The 25,623-nt window shown below is 41.4% G+C and overlaps 1 protein-coding gene across 2 annotated transcripts in view; it reads right to left on the bottom strand.

Annotated features, from left to right (window-relative positions):
- TMTC1 (transmembrane O-mannosyltransferase targeting cadherins 1) overlaps nt 1-25,623 on the bottom strand; it is a 183,501-nt gene that overhangs the window by 101,070 nt on the left and 56,808 nt on the right. Inside the window, exons 5-7 of one of the 2 annotated variants that reach the window (XM_065417021.1) lie at nt 24,922-25,003; nt 23,753-23,856; nt 9,069-9,258 (exon numbers count right to left, since the gene is read on the bottom strand). In XM_065417021.1, coding sequence (XP_065273093.1) covers nt 9,069-9,258; nt 23,753-23,856; nt 24,922-25,003 — 376 coding nt within the window. The remainder of the gene's footprint in view (nt 1-9,068; nt 9,259-23,752; nt 23,857-24,921; nt 25,004-25,623) is intronic. The other variant, XM_065417030.1, reaches the window with a different exon arrangement.

Raw genomic sequence — 25,623 nt, 5'->3', positions numbered from 1 at the left:
TTAGCATTAGAGGATATTTTAAAAGGTAATTGCTCTGAGAAAGATCTGCAGACAGTGATTTACTAATGAGATGCCAAGCATGGGAAACCATGAAAAGGCCTCAAAACCTGTAGACTAAGATAAATAGCACAACAGAATATACTCAACAAGTGCCGGTGAAAATCATAGAAAATATATATATATAAAATATGAAGTTATTAAACATTTAGAGCCAGGGAATTCATAGTTTGTGGGATGACTGAGGAATCTCCCTGGCTTTTCTCCCTACCTATAAACCACTGTGTAAAGGGCAATATCATGCAATTTACTGGAAGAAATAAATAATTCTGTATTAAATATCTTGCCATAACTAAGGAACATACATACAGAAATGTGAGAACCAGCTCTATTTTAAGATTAGATGTGAAGTAAAAGCCACCGGACAACTATATATAATAAAATGGTTTGATAATAATACTTTGCCTTAATTGCTTACAGTACTTACAATCTGAAAAGCATCAAACCCTCCTGCGTCATATGTAGCTATATTACATATAGCAGCACTTCAAATACTCTAAAAGCAACACATAGACCATGAGAGATGTTTAGGTTTTAAAAACATAAATAATGCTTCCTTCTCAGCCAGGCACAAAAAAGGGGGTTTACTCTTTAGCTAATATTTATAACACTTTATGCTTGTTTGCAGCAGAAACTGCCATAAGGTGCTTTGGCAATGTTGGTCATGAGTACAAAGGCCAAGGAGAATTCAGTGGTAAGGCAGAGGGAATAAAGTCAGTGACAAGGCACGTTGAATTCACCCTAATGTAAGGGGACTGTTGCCCCCTTACTAACATTCAGTGGGGGTGTTTTGATTGGCTTGCTCCCAGTACTAAAAGGGGAAGGGTCGATGGCAAATCAGGAGCCTGAGACTGACAGTCCCCAGGAACAATGGGGAGAGGCCAATGCTCCAGATCAGCCTGATTGACAGGGCGGCCAGGCTAATCAGAGGGTCAGGAGGCCAGGGAGGTCCCGTCCTCCGTGTGAGCTGGAATTGCCTGGGTCAGACTGAGTGGGGCTGAGCTAAGGAGAAAGCAGGGGCCCAAGCTGAGCTGGAGAGCAGAACCGTGCCAGATCCAGAGGGGCCAGAGGCGCAGCCACAGAGCCAGAGCACAGCCAGGACAGAGAGGGGCCTGAGCTAAGTTGCTGGGAGCAGAGCTGCAGCCCCAAAGCCAGAGCACAGCCAGGAGAGAGCAGGGGCCTGAGCTAAGTTGCTGGGAGCAGAGCTGCAGCCCCAAAGCAGAGTTACAGAAGCAGCCTGCAGAGCAGACCTGTCCTGGGGGCAGAGCTGTAGCAACCAGAGCCAGAGAGGCCAGAGAAGCAGCCCAGGGAGCTGGAGGCAGAGCAGCAGCAGCAGCCGTGCTGAGGCAGAGTGGAGCTGGAGCTGGGGCTGGAGCAGTCCGGAGCTGGGTGCGGTGAGCAGCTGGGGAGAGTGAGGGGGACCCTGGCAGTGGGCCCAGCGCAGGGAGATACCTCAGCCAAGAGGCCTTGCAGGCCAGACTTGGAGGGGGATCGTAACCCTGACAGGGTGGGGGCGACGCTGGGAAGAAGGGTCCTGCCACCTAGAGCCTGAGAGCGTGTGGCCACCGCCAGAGCAAGTGTCCAACCCACAGCGTCTCTGCAGCACAGCCAGGGCCTGAGAAGGAGGCCCGGGACCTACAAGGAACAGACTGTGAACTGCCCTGACGTTCCAGAGACACTGCTTGTGATATTCCCTGCCTCAGAGCAGGGTGATGTGTTTCCTTTAACCTTTTCCATTTTTCCTTATTCTTTTTTAAAAGTAATTGTTAATTAAACAACTTGTATTTGCTTTAAATTGTATAAAATGATCAGTGGGTCAGGGAGGTGCCCAGTGCAGAGAGAGTACCCCGGAGTGGGGACACCCTAGCCCCTGTCCTAGGTGACCACAGCAGGGTTGGGGGTCAAGCCCCCCAGGAATCCTGGGCCCAGCCTTGTCGGGGTTTACGAGGACTCTGCCAGACAGGAGAGTGGAAGGGGAGTCCTCAAGGGCAGGGAGGCCTCTGGGTAAAGGAAGTGGGAGCGAGGACTCGGATCCTTTCGCTAGCCCACTTCACCGGGGTAGTGCAGAAGCCAGGAAAGTTCCCCACAATAGCGGGACCATTCCCCCGCTTACACTAAAATGACCGCCAACTCTTTCAGGTATGGTATCCTCAGTTTTGTGATTCTGCTGTCCACATTCATTTTCAGAGTAGCAGCCGTGTTAGTCTGTATCCGCAAAAATAACAGGAGTACTTGTGGCACCTTAGAGACTAACAAATTTATTAGAGCATAAGCTTTCGTGGGCTACAACCCACTTCTTCGGATGCATATAGAGTGAACCATATATTGAGGAGATATATATACACACACATACAGAGAGCATGAACAGGTGGGAGTTGTCTTACCAACTCTGAGAGGCCAATTAAGTAAGAGGAAAAAAACTTTTGAAGTGATAATCAAGATGGCTCAGTACAGACAGTTTGATAAGAAGCAAGTGTGAAAATACTTACAAGGGGAGATAGATTCAATGTTTGTAATGGCTCAGCCATTCCCAATCCCTATTTAGCCCTGAGTTGATTGTGTCTAGTTTGCATATCAATTCCAGATCAGCAGTCTCTCGTTGGAGTCTGTTTTTGAAGTTTTTCTGTTTTAAGATAGCCACCCGCAGGTCTGTCAAAGAATGGCCAGACAGGTTAAAGTGTTCTCCCACTGGTTTTTGAGTATTATGATTCCTGATGTCAGATTTGTGTCCATTAATTCTTTTGCGTAGAGACTGTCCGGTTTGGCCAATGTACATGGCAGAGGGGCATTGCTGGCACATGATGGCATATATCACATTGGTAGATGTGCAGGTGAACGAGCCACAGATGGTATGGCTGATGTGATTAGGCCCTATGATGGTGTCACTTGAATAGATATGTGGACAGAGTTGGCATCGGGCTTTGTTACAAGGATAGGTTCCTGGGTCAGTGTTTTTGTTCAGTGATGTGTGGTTGCTGGTGAGTATTTGCTTTAGGTTGGGGGGTTGTCTGTAAGCGAGGACAGGTCTGTCTCCCAAGATCTGTGAGAGTAAAGGATCATCTTTCAGGATAGGTTGTAGATCTCTGATGATGCGCTGGAGAGGTTTTAGTTGGGGGCTGAAGGTGACAGCTAGTGGTGTTCTGTTATTTTCTTTGTTGGCCCTGTCTTGTAGGAGGTGACTTCTGGGTACTCGTCTGGCTCTGTCAATCTGTTTTTTCACTTCAGCAGGTGGGTATTGTAGTTTTAAGAATGCTTGATAGAGATCTTGTAGGTGCTTGTCTCTATCTGAGGGATTGGAGCAAATGCGGTTATATCTTAGAGCTTGGCTGTAGACAATGGATCGTGTGGTGTGTCCTGGATGGAAGCTGGAGGCATGTAGGTAAGTGTAGCGGTCAGTAGGTTTCCGGTACAGGGTGGTATTTATGTGACCATCGCTTATTAGCACAGTAGTGTCCAGGAAATGGACTGCTTGTGTGGATTGATCTAGGCTGAGGTTGATGGTGGGATGGAAATTATTGAAATCATGGTGGAATTCCTCAAGGGCTTCTTTTCCATGGGTCCAGATGATGAAGATGTCATCAATGTAGCGCAAGTAGAGTAGGGGCGTTAGGGGACGAGAGCTAAGGAAGCGTTGTTCTAAGTCAGCCATAAAAATGTTGGCATACTGTGGGGCCATGCGGGTACCCATAGCAGTGCCGCTGACTTGAAGGTATATATTGTCCCCAAATGTGAAATAGTTGTGGGTGAGGACAAAGTCACAGAGTTCAGCCACCAGGTTAGCTGTGACATTATCGGGGATACTGTTCCTGATAGCTTGTAGTCCATCTGTGTGTGGAATATTGGTGTAGAGGGCTTCTACGTCCATAGTGGCCAGGATGGTGTTTTCTGGAAGATCACCGATGGATTCTAGTTTCCTCAGGAAGTCAGTAGTATCTCGAAGATAGCTAGGAGTGCTGGTAGCGTAGGGTCTGAGGAGAGAGTCCACATAACCAGACAAGCCTGATGTTAGGGTGCCAATGCCTGAGATGATGGGACTCCAACGAGAGACTGCTGAGCTGGAATTGATATGCAAACTAGACACAATCAATTCAGGGCTAAATAGGGATTGGGAATGGCTGAGCCATTACAAACATTGAATCTATCTCCCCTTGTAAGTATTTTCACACTTGCTTCTTATCAAACTGTCTGTACTGAGCCATCTTGATTATCACTTCAAAAGTTTTTTTCCTCTTACTTAATTGGCCTCTCAGAGTTGGTAAGACAACTCCCACCTGTTCATGCTCTCTGTATGTGTGTGTATATATATCTCCTCAATATATGGTTCACTCTATATGCATCCGAAGAAGTGGGTTGTAGCCCACGAAAGCTTATGCTCTAATAAATTTGTTAGTCTCTAAGGTGCCACAAGTACTCCTGTTATTTTTGCACATTCATTTTGTGAATGACGCCCCTACCCGGTTCTTCCCCCACATCAACATAGGCCCAATCCTAGACTTTATTCAGGCTAAGCACACAAGAGTTTTGCTTGCATAAGGAGCATGGAATCTGACCCACTGTATGCTCTGCAAATTTTACAGTTAGAAGTAGAGGACAAGTTGCAATTTAATCATACTACTAATAAAACAATGGCCTTAAAATGCCAAGGAGAGTGGCAGATCAACCATGTAAAGGGTATTCCTTTCATGCTCCCTGAATAATTGTGATACACCAATGAAAAAGTTGTCATCCTGACAGTATGCCAGGCTTCTTTTCTCCCCACTGTCTCAGCAGGTACAGTTCCCTTCTGCATGGAAAACCAGGAACTATAAGTAGTTGCTTTTGCTACTGACCATTTCTAGCATCAGAGGGACAGTATGCTTTGACTAATTTAGCTGGTAGCCAGAATTTAAAACTGGATAATTACTTTCAGTGACTCTCTTGTAATTCACCTAGCCCCAAATCTAGAAAATATAGCAGCTCCTTTCTTTGTCGCTAAGGTTGGGTTTACAGTGTTCTATTCCTGCCCCTGTCTCTTTTCATTACGTTTTATATAAAATATAGGGGTTAACAATAGTGTTTCTGTCTCTCTACCCTTCCCCTCTGCCTCTCCTCCCCTTCCCGTACACACAGACCTCAATCAGTTTCAATACCCTTTTTAATTAGTCTGCTTGTTTATACAAAGTTCTTCTCTCTAACAGCCACTCAGGACACTTCCACATTGGGGACTGGAGTTTGGGGCCAAGATTTTCAATAGTGACTAGCAATTCGGGGTGTCCAGTTTGAGACACCTGAAAAGAGCCAGATTTTCAGAAAAAGTTAACCACCTCCCTTCTGAAAACTAGGCCTCATTAAGCAGTCTCAAACTGGGCACCCCCAAACAGATGCACCTCAAATCACTAGTCACTATTGAAAACCTTGGCCTGCGATTGTAGCTGAGTCTTTCTTCACTCGCAGTACAGGGGAATCCAGAAGTACTACAGGAGACAAGCTTATTAAATCCCATCAGGCATTATTTACTATAGTCATTGGCAGCTGAGTGTAATGGGGCAGATTGTGACAGCTGAAAAATGAGCCTGCAGATATAAAGGGTATAGATGGAATGGCAAGTCTACTCAGGTGGTGGTGCAGTTCTTTCTGTCCTTGGAGGCCTAGACAGCATGCTTTCCAGAAAGAGGAACTATGGTCAGTGTGTAACAGAGTCACCAGTAGGTTACAGATGCGCAGAAAACTGGAGACCTTATGTGAACCCATTTAATCAAGGCTATTAAACAGGTTATTAGGAAATAGAGTTTACTGATGCATTTCCTTGTTATGCAAGAAGAGTAGCAAAGTTGAAACCAACAGGAGCAAAGGAAAAGAGAAAGAAGCAGTGACACTCATTCTACTAAACAATCAAACACTGGACAGCTGCCTTTCCAATTCGTGCAGTTTTCATTGTAAAACTCTCTCCAATGAAATGTGTGGCCCTGTTCCAAGCTTGGCATATGCAAAACTAGTGAGAAGAAACCTCAGAGCTATCAGTCTATGCTCTTTCTGGGGTATAAATATAGAGCATTTATAAAATTAAATGGAACAATCAACCATCATGGCTTAGATGTCCTTTATCAGCAGAGCACATATATTCCAACAGTGTGATTACCCTAATCACAAGCATCAACAACAAATTAGTCCTGTTTAAAATTTAGTGGCAACAAAGCCATCAATCCAACACACGCATTCTGTAATTACAGTCCATGTAATATATTTTATAATTCTCCGTGTGTGCATGCCACATGAGCACGCACCCCTACAGACACACACACACACACCCCCACCACCACCACGGAAAACAATTCAACATTTACTGTGCTGATATCTTTGATTCTGCCACAATCATTTGCACACAGGATTTTCTATTCTTAGTACCACAGAACAGAAAATGCTACTGGCAACCAGAGTGTATATATGTGTGTTTGCACATGTGATAAGAGAATAGCAGCTTTCAGCATTGTTGTAGCCGTGTTGGTCCCAAGATATTAGAGAGACAAGGTGGGCGAGGTAATATCTTTTATTGGGCCAATTTCTGTTGGTGTAAAAGACAAGCTTTTGAGCTTACACGGAGACCTGAAGAAGAGCTCTGTGTAAGCTTGAAAGCTTGTATTTTTCCACCAACAAAAGTTGATCTAATAAAACATATTACCTCGCCCACCTTGTCTTTCTAGAGATTAATAGAGCATATATATAATCCTTGCCTTATTAACGTTAAACCCATTCCTTAGCAAAATTGTAAATGATCACTTCCAGGTTATACTGTGTTATGGGAAGAGGAGAAAGGGCAACAGATAATTAAAATGTGAATTCATGGAACTATTTCAAAAAGAAAACCGAAGATTTGATTCAATGTGAAATAACTTGATATGCCTCATGCTAAATAGCATAAGCAAACTAGCCCGGACAGCCTGCCATTTGTCTGGTAGAACGATGGTCTTTGCCTTTACAAGTGAGTAGTGTCATCTTAAAAAATCACTGATTTCTCATTTAGAAATGCGATTTTTTAAAGTCTAATAAAAAGAAATTGCGCCTGCAAGTCATGTTCTCTGTACTCCTTTCCCACCTCTCTGCCTTTATAAATAGTAACATACAAATGAAAACAGGATAATTTGTTTCTACAAAATTCATCTGCTCTTATTGTTTGTTCCCCACCTTAACTCTTACTGCCTGGGACATCATAATCCTCTCCACAGCATGTAATGATGCAAATTTTTGCAAAAGCCAGTAAAAAAAAACGGGAAAATTGTTTATCAAAAAATCCTTTTTTCTTACTGAAATTCAGAATATTTCAGCCTTCTCTAATTATGACTAGAACTGTGTGAAGCATTCACAATAAAACAAATTCACATGTGGCGCCCCTTAATCCAGGATTCATTACTAACGCCAAGTTCAGAGCAGGTTTGCTATAAGGCTGGTAAACCTTGTTCCATGTCAAACCTCTGACATTTACGGTTTAACAGAGGTTGGACATGAAACCAGATAGTTTGAGATGCATTTTACTTTGTGTTTTGTTGTTCATTTGAACCAGGAACTCCAAGCAAAAATAGGGGTACCGGGGGGTGGGGGGTGGAAGGGGAACCAACTACACAAGGCTCAAAGTAGCAAACAAGCAAATTCCTGGGAAATGAAATCACTGCATTGCACACAACCCTAATTTTGACAACTGGTAAAAGATAAGAAGCTAGTGAAACCTCAAGGAATAAAGGGTGGGATTTCAGAAGTGCTCAGTGTTGAGCAAATGGGAAATTTTATTATTGCCTTCAATTGGAGCAGAGTTAGATCAAAGCAGAGCCCTTTTGAAAATCCTCTCCAAAGATTCTGATTTTACATCAAAGTAGCTAGCAATAAAAAATACACAAGACATATGACCTGTAGCCAGAACTACAGCATCACTAAATAGACTGATTTCCCATGATTTCCATATGGCATCAGTTGACATTTTAAAGAATCCAAATTAAGAACTCAACAGTCCAAAAGTCTTTGTCATTTTTATCCTCTTATCAAGAGCACATACAGAACTCTTGGCATGCAGGCAGTATGAGCGGGACCCGCACTTTTTAGCATAATTCAAGAGCTGTCTGTTACCATATAATGGTTTTTTGGCTTAGTTATCTGTACACTTAAGGAAGGAACTCTTTTAAAAATGATCAACAAACCAGGTAATTATTTCTTCTCACTTTTATCATAAGATATGACTTCACTGGTTGTAACTACCCCTTATTACTGGGGGTGCCTCTTATTTTAGACATTTATTTCATCTCTGTCCCACACAAATCCAGTATAATCTCATTTACACATTTGCAGTGCAAGTAACGTGTATCTGCAATACTGATCTGTGAAAGTGGATTTAAATAACATTGTCCACAGTATGGTTGTGGTCATGTTGTCCCAGGATATTAGAGAGACAGCGGTGAGATAACATCTTTTATTGGACCAACTTGTATTTAAACAACATGTCATTTATGCTAAATAATGATTCCCAGATCATTTTCAACTTATTACACTCAAATTTGTCCCTTTTATTGTGTCTCCTATGTATGTTTTAGTTGGTTTAGAGGAATAGATAAAAACATCAATTTAACCCTCAAAAGCTAGTGACCGACACTTGAAGCCAATGGCAAAGATCCCATTGACTAATGGCAATTGAATTGGGCCCTTGGATCATGATCCAAAGCTCATGGAAATCAAGGAGAGCTTTTCAATTGACTTCAATGGGCTTTGGGTCATTAATAGTAATTTAATACAGCACTTTTGGCTAACTTCTGGTCTCAGACCAAACGAATGGGAGCAGCATGCATACATCCGATGGCAGAATTTAGCCTTTTGGATTTGCCTGTGAGAGTTATAGGGAAGAATTTTTCCTCTTACTGTCTATTCTGTTTGGAAAAAAAAAAAGAAAAAAAAAAACCACCTCAATTGTTTTTATTGGTCATTTCCTCAAAGATTAGGTAACAAAAATAGCATATGAACGATAAGATTTTAGTGTACTTTTTTAAAATTACCTTGAATGCTGTTATGCAATGTAAGCTGAGTAATATCATAACCACCACCAGGAGAACTGTAGCTAAATTCCTCACATCCCATATCGACTCAATTAAAGGAATACTCCCAACCTGCCAGTCATAGCACAGAGTAATTGGTGCTAGCAGAAGCCAGGAATTGAAGGCCAGGAGGTACGAATAAGTTAGAAATCTGAAAGATGAAATGGAAATACAATACTTAGAATGTTCTCGATTCCATGCAAATTTCTTCTTATGTTGAGAGCAGAGTGAGTTCACGCTGATCCAGGATATAGTCAATTATTGTCCCTTATACTAGAGAAAAAAATATATATATATGAAGATAGCAACACATTGTTCTATAAATAAGTCTTCAACATGTGTTATTTATAAACACCATAAAACTTTAAATCTATTATCTCTATATGAGAATTGTACATCAACTTTTGAGTGGCTTGACTGTTCTGCATGTATTATTGGAATGTTATATTTTTGAGGTGATTAATTATTTTTTTACCTGCTTTAATTCTATGTAATGTTTTATTCCTACAAAAAAAGTAATTAAAAGTTAAAATTATATACATAAAAGAGAGACCCACCCATCAGTCTCTTACGGCAGTATTGCTGGACTCCTGCGATGCAAAGCAACCCTAACGCTGGCTTAACCAGCCATCTGAAGATTCCCTCTGTGCAGAGGAATTCATGGGTAGCTTAGAGCTGCTGCAGCAGTTCCTACATCAGACCCCCTCCCTGCTCTCTGGCATAGGGGGCAAGAAGCCCAGACCAAAGTAGGTGATTCCTGGCTCCCATCATAGCCCTTGGGGGGCATGAGCAGTTGGCATGAACTGCAAAAGTGGAGGGGGAAAGAGTCTTCTAACTTTGTAATTTGGTATTTGTAATGCAGAGGGGATTGGGAGGTGGGCGCATAGGAAACATGCTACTTTTTGGGACACGTGAAAGCGTCTATGGACTGGAACAGGAGCAATATGAATGCATCCAAGTAAATAATTTGACCCTTAGCCACTTGGCAGCTACTTATTTTCAAACCGGAAAGCTGCTCTCTCAAACTATGTTTACAGAAGAGTTTAAATACATTTCTCTGTGAGCTGCTGAAATTGGTCGAGTGCTCACAAAGTCCATTGAGGGGAACTGTGAGATTCATAGACTATAAATTTTCATTGGTTTAAAACCAGAAAGCACAGAGATTTGCATATAAATAATAAATGTATACAATATAGCACTTTTTCATCTGTGTCTGCCTCGGTTTTTGTATATTACACTCTGGTAGCTTACAGATTTATTAAAGTGATCCCAAAGGACTCCCAAGACATGTACAAACATATATAAAAGATCATTTCATCCACCACTTACTGTGAAAACAGAGCAATTACTCAGCAGTATGCAGAATACTATACAGAATTTTAGGACAGGAGGTACAGGACACTGTATCTAACAATGACCTTAGGCAGGCAGTATAGAATGACTCATATTGGAATTTGGCTAAGACCCAGGGACTAACAACCCTAACTTTTGTGTGGAAAAAAATGTAATAACCACAAGTGGTTGGGATCTTGATTTTACTTCTCATCCCAAAGACACTATCTCCAGCAGCATAGTGTCCCAACACCCGAGCTGATCAAAAAGTCGTAAGGCTGTTTCACTGGGAAAATTTCCTTTTCAGGATAGTTTTTCAAAGTAGTTTTTCCAATTTTGATATAAAAATTGTAAATCCCACAATTTTTAGGTTTTTCCCCAATTGTTTTCCTCCTTTTTTCATTTTACCATTGTAAAGGGAAAGAAAAGGAAAGGAAAAGAGTATAAGGAAGGGGATTTTTTTCCTCCCATAGGAAAAAAAATATGAAAAAGCCAGTTTTTCATCTGAAAAAGTTTTGAATAAAAAATTTTGATCAGTTCTACCCATCGTCACACTGGGCCATTGGCTCGTTACTCTCAATGAGGAATGCCACCTTCTAAGCCAGCAAAATCACTTCCTGCAGTATATGGGGGTTCCTCAGAGATTCACCAATTCAAAAAATGATGTAGCTCAGCCTTGATCAGCATGCGGGAGCTGATGGGTTTATACAGCACAATGTCGTATGGCATGACTTGCCATATTTCCAAATGAAAACCATTCACATCACTCAGTGAATAGTGTCAGTCTATAATACTGTTATAAACGTGGCTAAGATTTTCAGAAGTGAAGAGAAATTTTGGGTATCCAACTTGAAATGTCTTAAATTTTCAGAGGATGAGTTATCGGAGTTAATAAAAGGGCCCTTAGTGCAACTTGTGTATTGGTATGTTCAAAAAGCATCTCAACAGTCATCCCAGATGGAAGATGCATCAATTTACCAGGCAATTCTGAAGTCTCATCACACTTCGACTATTTATCTTCCAGAGAGGAAGAGAGAAACGACTTGATACAAACGAGCAAAATGCTAAAGGGTTTAGATAACAGACAGGTTGGCCTTCAGCATCCACTCTCCAGGATACAAGAGGTGATAAAACTTTATGCAGCATGTAACAAATATGTGGAATTTGTTGTTACAGCAATTTAATGTGATTTAAAAAGGAATTCCAAATACATATATAGGCAAGTGTAATACAAAGCTCTACACTCTGCTGGGAAGTTAGTTCAGTGCTGATGATGAAGGGTTTTGTGAATGGATCCATTTCCCCCCTCACTGAAGTGTTTTTGCCTTCCCCACAACCCTCAGGCACAGTCCACTTCTGGAGGCAGGTTACCAAAGTAGGCAATTATTCCGTTCAGTTATGGCAACACTCAGGTTCCTTAAATGCAATCTGCCAACAGCAGTGAACTATTTCAAAGCCTACAAAAAACATTATGTACCATACATAGTTGACTGGCCCACGTCTCCGTACATCAGAATAGAAAACGGTTGGCCATTCCTCCTGTTGTCAGTCCTGAGAGCTCTCACTTAACTTACTTGGTTTAGAATGCATGCACCACGTATCCCAGAATGGCAAAACAGAAAAAAACTGATTGATTTTCCAGCAAGCCTTTTTGAATTGTAAAAATTCTACTAGTGATGTTTCTTATCACCAACAATTTGGACAGTCTTTCAATTTTGGTAATCTTGAATGTTCTGTCAGTTGTGTACCTAAAAACGTTGGTGGTTTTCAATTTTTATATTGAAACTGGAAAATTTATAGTTTTTGCAAAACTGCAGAATATCCATGAAACCCTACATGAATATGCATGAAACTCTGCAGAATATCCAGGCCTAAAAGATTTGTTTTCCACAAATAGTGGATAGCTGTTTTATCCTCTGTACTTCAATGTGATCTCTCAGACTATAAAAGCAAATGTTTCTGTAAGAGCAATGTAGGATTCAAAACTTTTCTCCAAAGCCTGCAGACAGACCAATGAGGCGAGAGAATTATCAAGATAGAAAGGAATAGTGCAGCATTCTCTGTTATGTTAAGCAAACAAATTTTACAATGTATGAACCTGTACCCCAGCAAAATGTATTGGAAGGTAGGGACTAAATATGCTACAGGTCTTAGATAAAATATGATGTTCGTCCATCGTTATCGATGAAGACCTCAACAACTCATTCTTTCGATGAACAGGCTCTGTGCGTCCGGAGATGACTGATCAAAATATAAATCTCTTGAACTGACTTTGAATTTTCTTATATTTAAATAATGGAAGCAAAAAATAGAGGGGGTGGGCAGGAGCCACATTCAGGCACCCATATGATTTCCTGTAAATCCAGAATTGCATCTCTTACCTAGCATGCTTGAATAAAGACAAAAGTTCAGTGCAGGCACAACCTTTCAAAAATATTATTTCAAAAGCTGACATAGGATAGAAATAATTTGCAATTTTAAACAGAAATGAAACCTCCTGGAATTATTCCAAGAGCTAGTTACATTTTAGGGGCCTAGCCATAGTCAGCAACTAAAGTATTTCCTTTTAATTAGCTGACAATAAATTACATTTTAAAGTAATCATCGCCCCTGTATTACTACTCATTTCTGCTGGAATTTCAAGAGGGGGAAAAAGTACAGTGCTTAAAACATTTTCTGTCAGGCCTGCTGCATTTCAGCCCAGATAACAGGGTAACTTGTCATGGTGAGGAGACAACTGGAGGAATTTGCCTCTTAATTGGCATCACTTAGTGTCAATTGACATGTCCCTCCCACCTTCACCAAGTCAGTTAACTGGGTTTGCATTGAAGCGGAGATCAATTTTTAATTGCGCATTGAACATGGAAATACAAGTTTCAGCAGTTGTCAAATGTGGCTTTCCCAGTCCCCCAGTCTCTGAAATATTCAGAAGTTGCAAGCTTTCTTTAGCTCTGAGACGTCGTCATGGTGACCCATACTTTCAAATCCTCTAAGGCTAGATTTAATGTCATGTGCTTTATTTGGCACAACATTTATTGCATCTGTTGCAGAAAACAGGAGCATGATTCCGCTATCTAAACAGGTTGCCTTTAGTGCAGAGAGTGTTATTTTAGGCCACTGTTTAAACTCAAACAATATAGGACACAAATACTTGAAGAATTGTCGGTTACCCCAGGCAGTAACTGAGAATGATTTAGAATGGAAAAGTCACAATCTCAGTATTGCCAACCCCAACCATGCAGAAATCATTGAGTCTGCTAAAAAAAATCATGCGTGGGTGGGTGTAATCTGCCTTCTGGACTGGCTTGTGAACCTCTAGGGTTCAAGTTTTCAGGCTTTTCTTTGCAACAATGACTTTCATTTAAAAAAAAAAGAGAGAGAGAGAAGGCTGCTCTCCTTGCCTAGTCACATGCGCCGGGGGTGTGGCTTTAAGAAAAACACCAAATATTGTGAGACATGATAAAATTGTGAGTTGGCAACCCTGAATCCTGAGAAGGCCTTCTCTGCTAAGAGCCTGCTGCACTTGAATGCTCTCCTCTCCCCTACAGATGCAAAAGGACACCCAACAACACCCATGGGGTTAGGCTAGGGTTGCCAACCCTCCCGGTTTCGCCAGAAGTCTCCCGGAATTGGGCTCTATTTCCCGGAAGCTACTGAAGCCAAACCGGGAGATTTTAGGCCGCTAAAAGTCCGACGGTGCAGCGGGGCTAAGGCAGGCTCCCTGCCCTGAGGTAAGCGCAGCCCAGCCAAGCCAGCACCCTGAGCCCAGCCTGAGCCCCCTCCCACAGCCAGCACCTCAAACCCCCCCCTGCACCCCAACCCCCTGACACAGCCCAGAGCCCCCTCCTGCATCCAAACTCCTTCCCAGAGCCTGCACTGCTCATCCTCTCCCCTCCCCAATCCCCTCCCCCAGCCCTGAGCCCCCTCCCGGAGCCCACACTCCCTCCTACACCCCAACACTCTGTCCCAGCCCAGAGCCCCCTCCTACACCCAAACTCCTTCCCAGAGCCTGCACTTCTCACCCCATCCCCACCCCAATCCCTCCCTGCCCCCGCCCTGAGCCCCCTCCCAGAGCCCGCACCCCCTCCTGCACCCCCGCTCCAGCCCAGTAAAAGTGAGTGAGGGTGGGGGAGAGCGAGTGACGGAGGGAGGGGGGATGGAGCGTGGCGGGGTCCCGGAGGAGGGGCAAGGCAGGGCAGGGCAGGGCAAGGGTATTTGGGTTTGTGTGATTAGACAGTTGGCAACCCTAGGCTAGGCTCAGGATTTCTTCTGTTTGTAAATTTTGTTGATTTCTGCCCCTCTGACTTGACTCCTCTGAAGTTCACTCAGGCGTGTTTCCGACTGTAGCTGTCCCCCTCCCTACAGCCTCGCCCACTATTGCAGGCAGTGCATGAAGGCCAGGGACAGTCTCCGTGCCTGCAGCTGGAAAGTGCAAGGATTGCTCTCTCCAGGCACCCCCCTACAAAGGGTATGGGAAGAAGGTAGGGCATGACCCCCCTTCTTTCTGTCACAGGGGATTGTGCAGTTTATTCCCCCACGCCAGCCCCCAAAGGGATGGTGTAACAAACTGGAACATTGTTAAGTGGCACAATTTAATCCTATGGGTTACTTTTGTTATGGCTCCCAGAAGCCGTTGGGCCTGGGGGCCTAGGAATAGAAGTACCCTTTATCCCTACATTTTAGCAGAAGGGTCGGGGGAGAAATGGTCTCATAAAGGGCACCAAAAACGGGAAATGTCTGGAAGAATGGCAATAAATAGTTTATTTTTATATCATCTCAGATGAACCTGGGGTTGGGGAAAGAAAAAAACAAGAGGCTCCTCTCAGGGAAGGGAGGGTGTAGAAAACAGAAGCATAGAGGAGGGTTGCTGCCATTTCAGGGAACCCTGTAGCTCATCACTCCCTTGTTTAAATAACCCCTGCGCTTTGCCTGGTACTCAAGTGGGTTTTAGTTCTTTCTAATGGTGACAAGAATTCATTTATGTCCTTTATTAGGAGAAGAGTTTCTCACTCACGTATTAACAGCAGAACTCATTTCAGCTCTAGGCTCTTTCCACCGTTTGCAAAGCCCTAAATCAAGCGTGGATAATGAGCCGCTTCATGATAATGTTGTAAAACACATGCTGCTGCAATTATAACCAGGTGATGTTATTTAAGGGTATTGTATTTTAGTTATATTTATTTGCATATCCTCTAAGGCACATATTTCAAGCAGCTTATCAGTCCAGTCATATCTTCTGCAGGAATTTACTTGCATCTTGTCAGCCTATGCCATTTTCTTACGATAACACTGGTCTACAATTTTTGAGAAGTCGTCTGCTTCAGAGATAAAATGTGCTATTTATTATGTATTTTGATGTGCTGAATTCAAATATGTCAATTAAAACAACTGATTGGCTACTGTTTCTACGATATTTAAGGTTTTACATTTTATGTCTATGTATATTGTGTAGATAGTAGAGTTTTAATCATAAATTGTAAACCTAGGTCTTTTCATGTGTTTATGGTTGCTTTACATGATAATATTTCACCTGTCCTGTTTATGTAACACTTTAAAAATCAGCAAAAGGGTTATATAAATAAAATTTATTATGAAACAAAAGGCAAAAAACTATTCTGTACATAGTTTAGTCCTATTCAGTATCTTCTCGGCGCTTCTTGGCTTGTCTCTTGTATTCATTAAATGGAGCATCTCTTGTCACTGTCCAGCAATAGTCTGCAAGCATTGATGGGCTCCATTTGCCCTGATAGCGTTTCTCCATTGTTGCAATGTCCTGGTGAAATCGCTCGCCGTGCTCGTCGCTCACTGCTCCGCAGTTGGGTGGAAAAAAATCTAGATGAGAGTGCAAAAAATGTATCTTTAGTGACATGTTGCAACCAAGGCTTTTGTATGCCTTGAGGAGGTTTTCCACCAACAACCTGTAGTTGTCTGCCTTGTTGTTTCCGAGAAAATTTATTGCCACTAACTGGAAGGCTTTCCATGCCGTCTTTTCCTTGCCACGCAGTGCATGGTCAAATGCATCACCTTGAAGAAGTTCACGAATCTGAGGACCAACAAAGACACCTTCCTTTATCTTAGCTTCACTTAACCTTGGAAATTTTCCACGGAGGTACTTGAAAGCTGCTTGTGTTTTGTCAATGGCCTTGACAAAGTTCTTCATCAGACCCAGCTTGATGTGTAAGGGTGGTAACAAAAGCTTCCTTGATTCAACAAGTGGTGGATGCTGAACACTTTTCCTCCCAGGCTCCAATGACTGTCGGAGTGGCCAATCTTTCTTGATGTAGTGGGAATCTCTTGCACGACTATCCCATTCGCAGAGAAAACAGCAGTACTTTGTGTATCCAGTCTGCAGAATAAGCAAGAGAGCAACAACCTTCAAATCGCCACAAAGCTGCCACTGATGTTGCACCTCAAAAGTTGTTTCATGTTGTCATAGGTTTCCTTCATATGGACTGCATGACCAACTGGAATTGATGGCAAAACATTGCTATTATGCAGTAAAACAGCTTTAAGACTCGTCTTCGATGAATCAATGAACAGTCTCCACTCATCTGGATCGTGAACGATGTTGAGGGCTGCCATCACACCATCGATGTTGTTGCAGGCTACAAGATCACCTTCCATGAAGAAGAATGGGACAAGATCCTTTTGACGGTCACGGAACATGGAAACCCTAACATCACCTGCCAGGAGATTCCACTGCTGTAGTCTGGAGCCCAACAGCTCTGCCTTACTCTTGGGTAGTTCCAAATCCCTGACAAGGTCATTCAGTTCACCTTGTGTTATGAGGTGTGGTTCAGAGGAGGAGGATGGGAAAAAATGTGGGTCCTGTGACATTGATGGTTCAGGACCAGAAGTTTCATCCTCTTCCTCATCTGACTCAAGTGAGAATGATTCTGGTGCATCAGGAACCGGCAGTCCTTCTCCGTGGGGTACTGGGCGTATAGCTGATGGAATGTTTGGATAATGCACAGTCCACTTTTTCTTCTTTGACACACCTTTCCCAACTGGAGGCACCATGCAGAAGTAACAATTGCTGGGATGATCTGTTGGCTCTCTCCAAATCATTGGCACTGCAAAAGGCATAGATTTCCTTTTCCTGTTCAACCACTGGCGAAGATTTGTTGCACAAGTGTTGCAGCAGATGTGTGGGGCCCACCTCTTGTCCTGATCTCCAATTTTGCAGCCAAAATAAAGGTGATGGGCTTTCTTAACCATAGTGCTTATACTGCGCTTTTGTGATGCAAAAGTCACTTCACCACAAACATAGCAGAAGTTATCTGCACTGTTCACACAAGTACGAGGCATCTCTGCTCACTTTGGCTAAACAGAAATGTGTCCCTTTGCAAAATCAAACACTGACAAATAAGAGAGCACGACACTGTATGATTTCTAGAGCTGATATAGGGCAATTTGTTCAGCAGAGTGATGTAAGCTTCGTTATGATTGCATCATCCATGACTTCTAGGAATAACATGATGCAATTCATATCATGTGTGACGCAATACCAGCTTCAGATTGCATCATTCATTGTTTTGCCTAAAAAGCAAGTACCGTCAAAACACAGTCATAGATTTATTCATAGATCCAGTCAAAGATGTATTTTAGTCATTTCTGGTTTAAATTGAGATCCCTTCCCTTTATAACTCACTTATCCTCCGCCATTCCCAAGTCAAGGGTCGTATATACTGACCCAATAGCATATCTTGAAAGCTAGAGCCAATCAACAATTTTAAGCATCATTTTCATTCTCAGTGACCCAGAATTAGTAAAGTTTGACTACATTTATTTCAGAAGCATTTTGGCTGTAGAGCAGTGTAACCATAAAATAATATGTTCTTTCTCTGCCCAGTACATTCTGTGTACATAGAGTAAAATCACATTTGTTTAAATAAATAAAATGATAGATTGGTCTCACAAAGTCCAATTTCACATCATCAGTAGAAGACAAGATCCAAATGTAAGCATAAACATTAATGGAGGGGAAAAAGCCCTCTCAACTGCAAAAAATATAATGGCTCTATATATTCCCTTTCATCATCACAGAGCTGGGGCAACTAGAAGAAAAGCTGCCTATTAATACAGTGCTGGGTACACAGAGTACAGAAATACAGAGCTATACAAGCAACTGCAGCTTGCTGAATAGTAAGATGTACCTTCTACTACAAGGTGGAGGAGGATGCTGTATAAACTGTACTGATCTTTCTATTCCTGAATCCAGTAGGTCTGTTTCCAAGTCTCCTCCTAAAATTTGCTGCTAAGTAGTTGAAAATATCAGATTTTTAAGAATGAGGCACATTCAAATGAGACATTCAAACAGACTGACCTGCCAATAAAACCTGAGCTCTTGGGGATCATCCTGATAATGTTGCAATACGCAAAACCCTGGGGCTGTTCTTGTTCTCCCCACACCTGTAAGTCCCTGAGAGTTTTGTGTTCAAATGTGATCCATTTTCCTAGCTAAAAAATGGTAGCAATGGATTTCAAGGGGCACCGTAAGCCAATCTAACAGGTTGGTGGCTACACACCAGGGCTTCAACCAAGGTTTACTGTAGGGGGGAAATGGTGAGCCCCTTGGGCAACGATTGACATATGGATTACTGCTCCCCAGGAAGTTAAAAACATAGATCTCTTGGAAATCAGTCAAGATAGAAATTCTTAAATGATCTAAAAAGTCCATGTGACCCCAGAGAAAACAGCTTTATCTTTACCTATCCAGTGCCAACAGAAAGTGGAATGAATACCAAAAGGATACTGGCTGTTTGCCTCAAGGGGTCAAGCTACTTTCTCCAGCCCTGTGTTAGCAATGGATTTAAAAAGTGAAACACACATGGCTCAGAGGAATAAATGTCCGATGCTAATGTGCTAATGTTTAAGCTGTGCCTCTTTTCCCAAAGCTATCTTTTGGGTGCCAGGTATTTGCATTCACAGGATATTCTGTTTCACAAGCAGTGTTTGTAATTGGTTCCACAGCCCCATTATAAATACCTGTTAACAACCAATATTTCAGGATAGCAACTTCCCACTTCAGAAGAGAGACCTGTGCTTTGTAATTTTACCTTTAGGGTTCCTCCCCCCGTTTTTGAAATGAAAATATATTTCAAAATTTAGTATATGGACTGGGGGGTCCCCATGTTAGTAAGCCAGGACTTCTTGCTGTCTCTGCATTTTCCTGCCTTACCCAAAAGTGAGCACTGAAGTAAAAAGTCTACTGTATATATTACACTGAAATGCAGATGAAATGAAACACACTGAGAAAGCAGCAAGAGCTCCTAAACTCAGAAAGTGTGGCCAAGAATCAGAATGCTCTGTTTGGCTAATTAATGGGCTGGTATATTGCAGAGGTTGGTTTTAATACTGCTTTACTAGCCTAGGGTCTAGTGCAAATCCCACAGGGATTGTTGCAACTGACTTCCCTTGCCTTGCCAGATCTAGCTGGCGCAGTGATCTGCTTCCACAGCAGAGGTTTGCCCCTTGAGCTCAATAGCTCTATTCCCTTTGAAGTCTCAACAGTCACAATTAAATGCATCACTTAGAAAACAAACATAAATCCAAATTAAGTGTAAAAGAAGTAAACTTTGGTGGATGAGTGTTTCTTTGGGTTTCTGAATTTCCACTGTGTTGAATTCTCATATACCTGATTGAAACACTTAACACACAAAAGCCAAATTACAAAAAGAATAGTTTGACCGCATAAAAAATGCTTGCTATCAAAGCAGTCATATTGTAAAGCAAATTAAAAGACAGAATTAGGGCTCATTCATGGCTTCAACAGATGGATTTATGGCTGTCACACAGCCAATGCCAGCAATTGTTAATATACAGTTACACTTGGAGAGAGACTTATTTTTTAAAATATTTGTATTTGGAACTTACTGGTAAGATTGCTGCTGTTATCTGTCTCTTACACTATCTGTGAGACATACTGTATGTTGGATATTTTTCCTCAGTCTTAACAAGGTGTTCGTAATACAATATGTACTCATCGTTATTCAGAGGACTGAAATATTTTTCCTCAAGAACAGCAGAATAAAGAAACGTTGTGCAGAATGTCTGAAGCATAACAAGCCTACTGCTGAATGCCCTGCTAAGACTAACTGCACTTCAGTAAAATGTTTACATCAAGCTTTGTATCGCTCAATACCTTTATAATTATTACAACTTTCCTCTATTTCATCCTAATCCCATTAAGCATGTTGTCACAGAGGCTTGGCTGAGGTTCATTGTGCTGCAGTTGCTTATCCATAGCAAAACTTGTGACAGCAACTTGCACCGACTTGAACTCAAGTTTATGAATTTTATAACCAGTGGTTCATTAGACAGGGGTTCCTTGTGTGGGATACAAGAGGTCCCATTTCCCACCTCTAGTGAGTCTTCAAGAAGAGTAGGATTTCCCATACCTTTTATTTTCTGCCTTGGCTGAAAGATGGACTCGATGACATAACAGGCCTATTCTGTCATTCTAGCATTACCTCTACTGGAGGCCATTGTTAGAGGCACAGGTCATCATAATGGAGCATGCTGCAGATCTCACTGTAAGTTTAAATTCTTTTGGTGACACTGGAAGACAGACTGTACAGCAGGGTCTGCCAATTAAAGAATTCATAGGACTTGTCTACACAGCAAGTTACTATGTGGCAAGCCAGAGTGAGAATCTACTGTGCACCAGTTTTCTGTGCAGTAATGTCCCATGTGGGCAGTGATACAGTGCAGTGAAAGACCCAGAGTGTGATTTAGAGTAATACTGCTTCGAAGTGCAGTATGGTAAGCTGCACTCCGGGACTTTCCCTGCCCTGTAGCAGGCTCCACACGGCGAGTTAGTGCGCAGCAAGCTGGGGCACTGTAGATTACCACATAGAGAAGCCCATACTCTGACCTTTGAACTACTTGTTTGTACCCCTGCACATGCAACAGAATTGCAGAAACTTTATTAGGAGGTTGAACAAACAACAGATTCATTTTTAAAAGATTTCAAAAATTGTCACAATTACAGGATGCATCTACTTCTGACGATCAGGAAATGTGGAAATATATTTTTAACTGAGGTTAATGCACATGCTTGTGTTATTGAAGACTGGGAAAGCCACACCAGTCACACAATAAATATTAGGCTCTGGTGAATTAGTTTATGGTCCATGTCCAGCTCACAGTGGATCACATTACAAAAATCTAGAGCTTAACAAAAATTTTCCAATGGAAATTTTCCATTGGAAAACGCTGATTCAAATATTAAAATGTTCCATAAGAATGTGTCGATTGCAACAAAACTTTAGGTGGAAACCAGACAGGCAGGTTGGCTGGCTCTCTGGGCTCCAGACTGATGGGCTACACAACAAGCAAGCGGTCTGCTTGGCTCCCCAGCGGGGCAGCCAGCTTGCCAATCCAGAAATTTTCAAAAAAACCTCCATTTTGGTTCTTCCAAACTTTCAAAAATTTCCATCCCACAAAAAAATTGTGTATTTCTGATTTGCAGGGGGGGGGGGAATCTGAAACACAAAATTTTCTGTGGGAATGAAATTCTGGTTCTTGCATAGCTCTACAAACCAAACATGTTTACAACGGGTACTCTTGTTGGCAGCTATAGCATAGGCTAAGAACAGAATGGGCCCTGGACAATGAACTCTTCTTTCCTTCTAAGGATAGTTACTTCAAGTCAGGGCTGACACATATCAGTGGGACAGCACAGGGAAGGTCGTCCTGCTCTCTGTACCATACCTGTCCTTCAGAGAAAGAGGAGCTCAGTCTGCAGTACTATCAATTAGTTGCCTTTCAGAAGCATGCCACTAAAAAAAGCCCTGTACTATTATCAGGTAAATATTCACTGTTATACCAAATAATTTAGTTTTTCTTTTAAAAGCTATCCCAGTCATTGCAAAAAATGTAAAATGTTAATTGCAAATATAATAAAACATTTTCAGTTACAGAATAATTAATAACTGGAGTCATACTGGGTTGGTTTATATTATATAACCTTACTCTTAGGATAAACATTAAATAGAGGAACAAACAGCTAAGTCTTTTATACTATGATTTAAGAAATGTTATTATTAGACACTTCAATGTAAATTCTAAACATGTATCATATGTAACAATTTAGAACTTTCCAAATTAGCTAGCATGTTCCCTGGAAGCAATTTTAGTATTGCTAGTAATAGGAAGCTCTTGGCACATTATTAGAGTGGTTTCTCAAATGAGATCCAGTTCAATTTTGCACCAGATGTTGGACAACAGCTTCTTGATCTCAGTCTGCTAGTCTCAGCTGTGTTTGAGCTTTAGTCTTTAAAAACAACAAATCAGCATTCCAGGAAAATGGTATCAAACAGGACTGCTACCCCTTTCATTTGGAATCAATGGGGACATTGGAACAAAAACCTTTCAATTACTTTCACATCCTCTCTTCAAAACAACATCCCCACAACTATGATCCTTCTTGCATTATCAAGCCATGCATGTTCTTTGTTTTATCAATTAAAGCAAAGCCCCTGAGTATAAATCAGCTCCCCATCATCATCCTAAAATACTGGTTTGGTCAGACTCAGAGGGAAGAATGTCATTTTCTGCATCATAACAATACTTCCTGAAGCTCCAGTGTGACCTCAAATCCAAGTACTGACTTAGCCCAAATTAGGTTGTGGAAAGTGACAACACCCCAGCCTTGGTTTGACTGTGGGGGCAATGAAACATCATCGCTGCTATATCAGCTTCTTTATGCTATTTCACCAATGAATCTAATGATAACATAAACTGCAAGTTTCAGACCATTACTTACTTTTAATTAATCCCTGGCAGCCAGGCCCACCACCTAGAGACATATCTTTGTAAGAGCAAAAAGAATAATACCTGATACCCCTATCTTGCCTTATATCTTCAAAGTGCTAACTGTTCATTAGCACGCCAGAGGGATTATTAAGCACCATTATTTCCAGTTTACAGACTCTGCATCTGAGACGAAAAGGTCAAGTGATTTGCCCCACATCACAGAGAAAGTTAGCATCAGAGCTGGGATACCTGGACTCCCACTACTGTGCTTAAACCACTAGGCTACAAACCTTACCCTTATAAAGATAAGCTCATTAGTTTCAACAAAAAAAGCATAAACAACAACAACAGCATAATACCACAGGCATTGTTGCATGCTTCAGTGATTCAAATAATGCAAACTGTTTTCTAATCTTGGGAGAGCAATAAGGAAACGTAGTTATGTGTAGACGTTAACCAACAAAACAAAGATCTGTTCGTTCCCTGACTAAAACATTTTCATTCAAGAAAACTACATGTAGTTAATAAAGTTTGTGCAGTTATTGGTACTGTACCTTGTAAGTAAGTAAGGTGAGAATGAAGCTGGATTGTCCTGTTCTGAAAACATTGGCATGGAACCTCCCATTATCCAGAAACGGAAATATAAAACAAGAATCACCTTCAGAGAAGAACAACATCTATTGAAATGGTTACCACCATTTGAGCAATATTATACCGTACATGGAAATCCAAATCTTTAACGTGCAGACTCTTAATTTTTTATTTTTTTTAAGATGGCTCTTTAAGATTTAGCAAACACTGCAGGGAAATCAACACAAACTAGGGCTTGATGTCGAATCAATTTCCAGGGCAATTATGGAATCAATTCCTATTAGTAACAGTGGCATAACAGGGTGTTAATCCTTGAACATCCACTAAAAAATAAACCACGTTATGAATATACATAAAAGGAATTTCACAAATATTTATCTGGATAATTTTCTAGCCTTTTCTGTCAGAGTGTTCCGCCAGAGTGTAAGTGTGTACTACTGCCATGGACTGTATGGGATATTAAGCCCTCTCAAAACAGAGACAATGTTTGTGAGTATGAATGTGTTAATACCTTTCCTCATGCTGAGTGATACCTCATACTGAGAGAGTTCCACTGATTTATTTTTGAGCTGGTTTCAAGGGGATTACTAGTGTCATTAACTACTGTTCCAGGTAAGGGAAACAGAATCTGGCCTGTAGGGGGCAACAGGGAAGTTATGCTTTAAAATGAGCAACCTTTTGATTTCTTCTTACTACCTGTCCCGCTGGCTGGAGCAGCGTGGTCAACTGCTTTCTGGAGATGGGGTTCATTCTTTACACTTGCAGTGATTGCCATTGAAAAGTCAGTATTTTCCAGTTAACCCACAGTGGTATATTTTACTCTGGAGATTTCCCCACTATTTAGAAAAGGTGGGATATTTGCAAATGTTGATTTTTAAATGACGCCCTATGTAAACTAAAAGAGAATTTGAGGTGGAAAACAGCAGCATTTTCATCTAACTGTCCAGCTGAAATTTTATTGGACTATCTTTCAAGATTAACTGTGAGTTAATACCATCTAATCAAACCACTTAAAATAGAATTTCAGCTGCAATTTCAGCTTTCTAGTTCTGTTGGTGATACTATTCAGCAACATTTATGTTAATATTATTTAGATGTACACCACCACATTTTTAAAATCACTCATACTTACATAACTTATTACTAAAGCAGCCCTCTTCAAAAATGGCCTTGCAGTATACAAGAAATTCTGGTTGTTACTTGCAGTCAGGTAGCTGAAATGCAAATGAACAAACACTTGCTTAAATACTTAGTGGAAAGTAGCTTGTTTTTCACACTGAAAAATCACTGGCACAATGCTCTAACCATCCTATGTCTATTAATGTGTTAACATTAAAGCTATAATGATAAGCATTTGTATCATTTTCCATTTTCAAAGCATTTTCTAATTAGAATTAGTCAACATTTTATTTCTAAAATTTAAAAAAATTTCAAATGAAAAAAATTGCAGAAATTATCATAATTGTTTCCCCAGCCAGCTCTATTTACAACCACCAACTACTTAATGCTCACAAATCTCCATGTATGACTTTCCCAGCACAGAAGAAGTCAGTATCAGGCCATGATTAAAACTGAGAAGCTCCTTAATCCAATTCTGTGCTCAAAAACTAGAGAGGGAGGCATAATCAGGAAGAACTGAGCTTCTTTAAAGCATCTCTCTTTTTAAGTAGAGTTCACAACAAGTCACTTGACTAGTTAGTTATGATTATTAATTGAAGTGCGTCAAACGTACAGGATGCCCTTTGTCTGTGCAAACCCTCCCTGCTCCACAGGCAGGTAAAATTAAAGGCTTGAGGTCAAGCATTATAAAGCTCAAAAACTGGATCTCTCTAAA

The sequence above is a fragment of the Emys orbicularis genome, chromosome 1 (assembly GCF_028017835.1).
Source record: "Emys orbicularis isolate rEmyOrb1 chromosome 1, rEmyOrb1.hap1, whole genome shotgun sequence".
NCBI classification, from domain to species: Eukaryota; Metazoa; Chordata; order Testudines; family Emydidae; genus Emys; species Emys orbicularis.
This window is presented reverse-complemented; position numbering and strand designations above follow the sequence as displayed.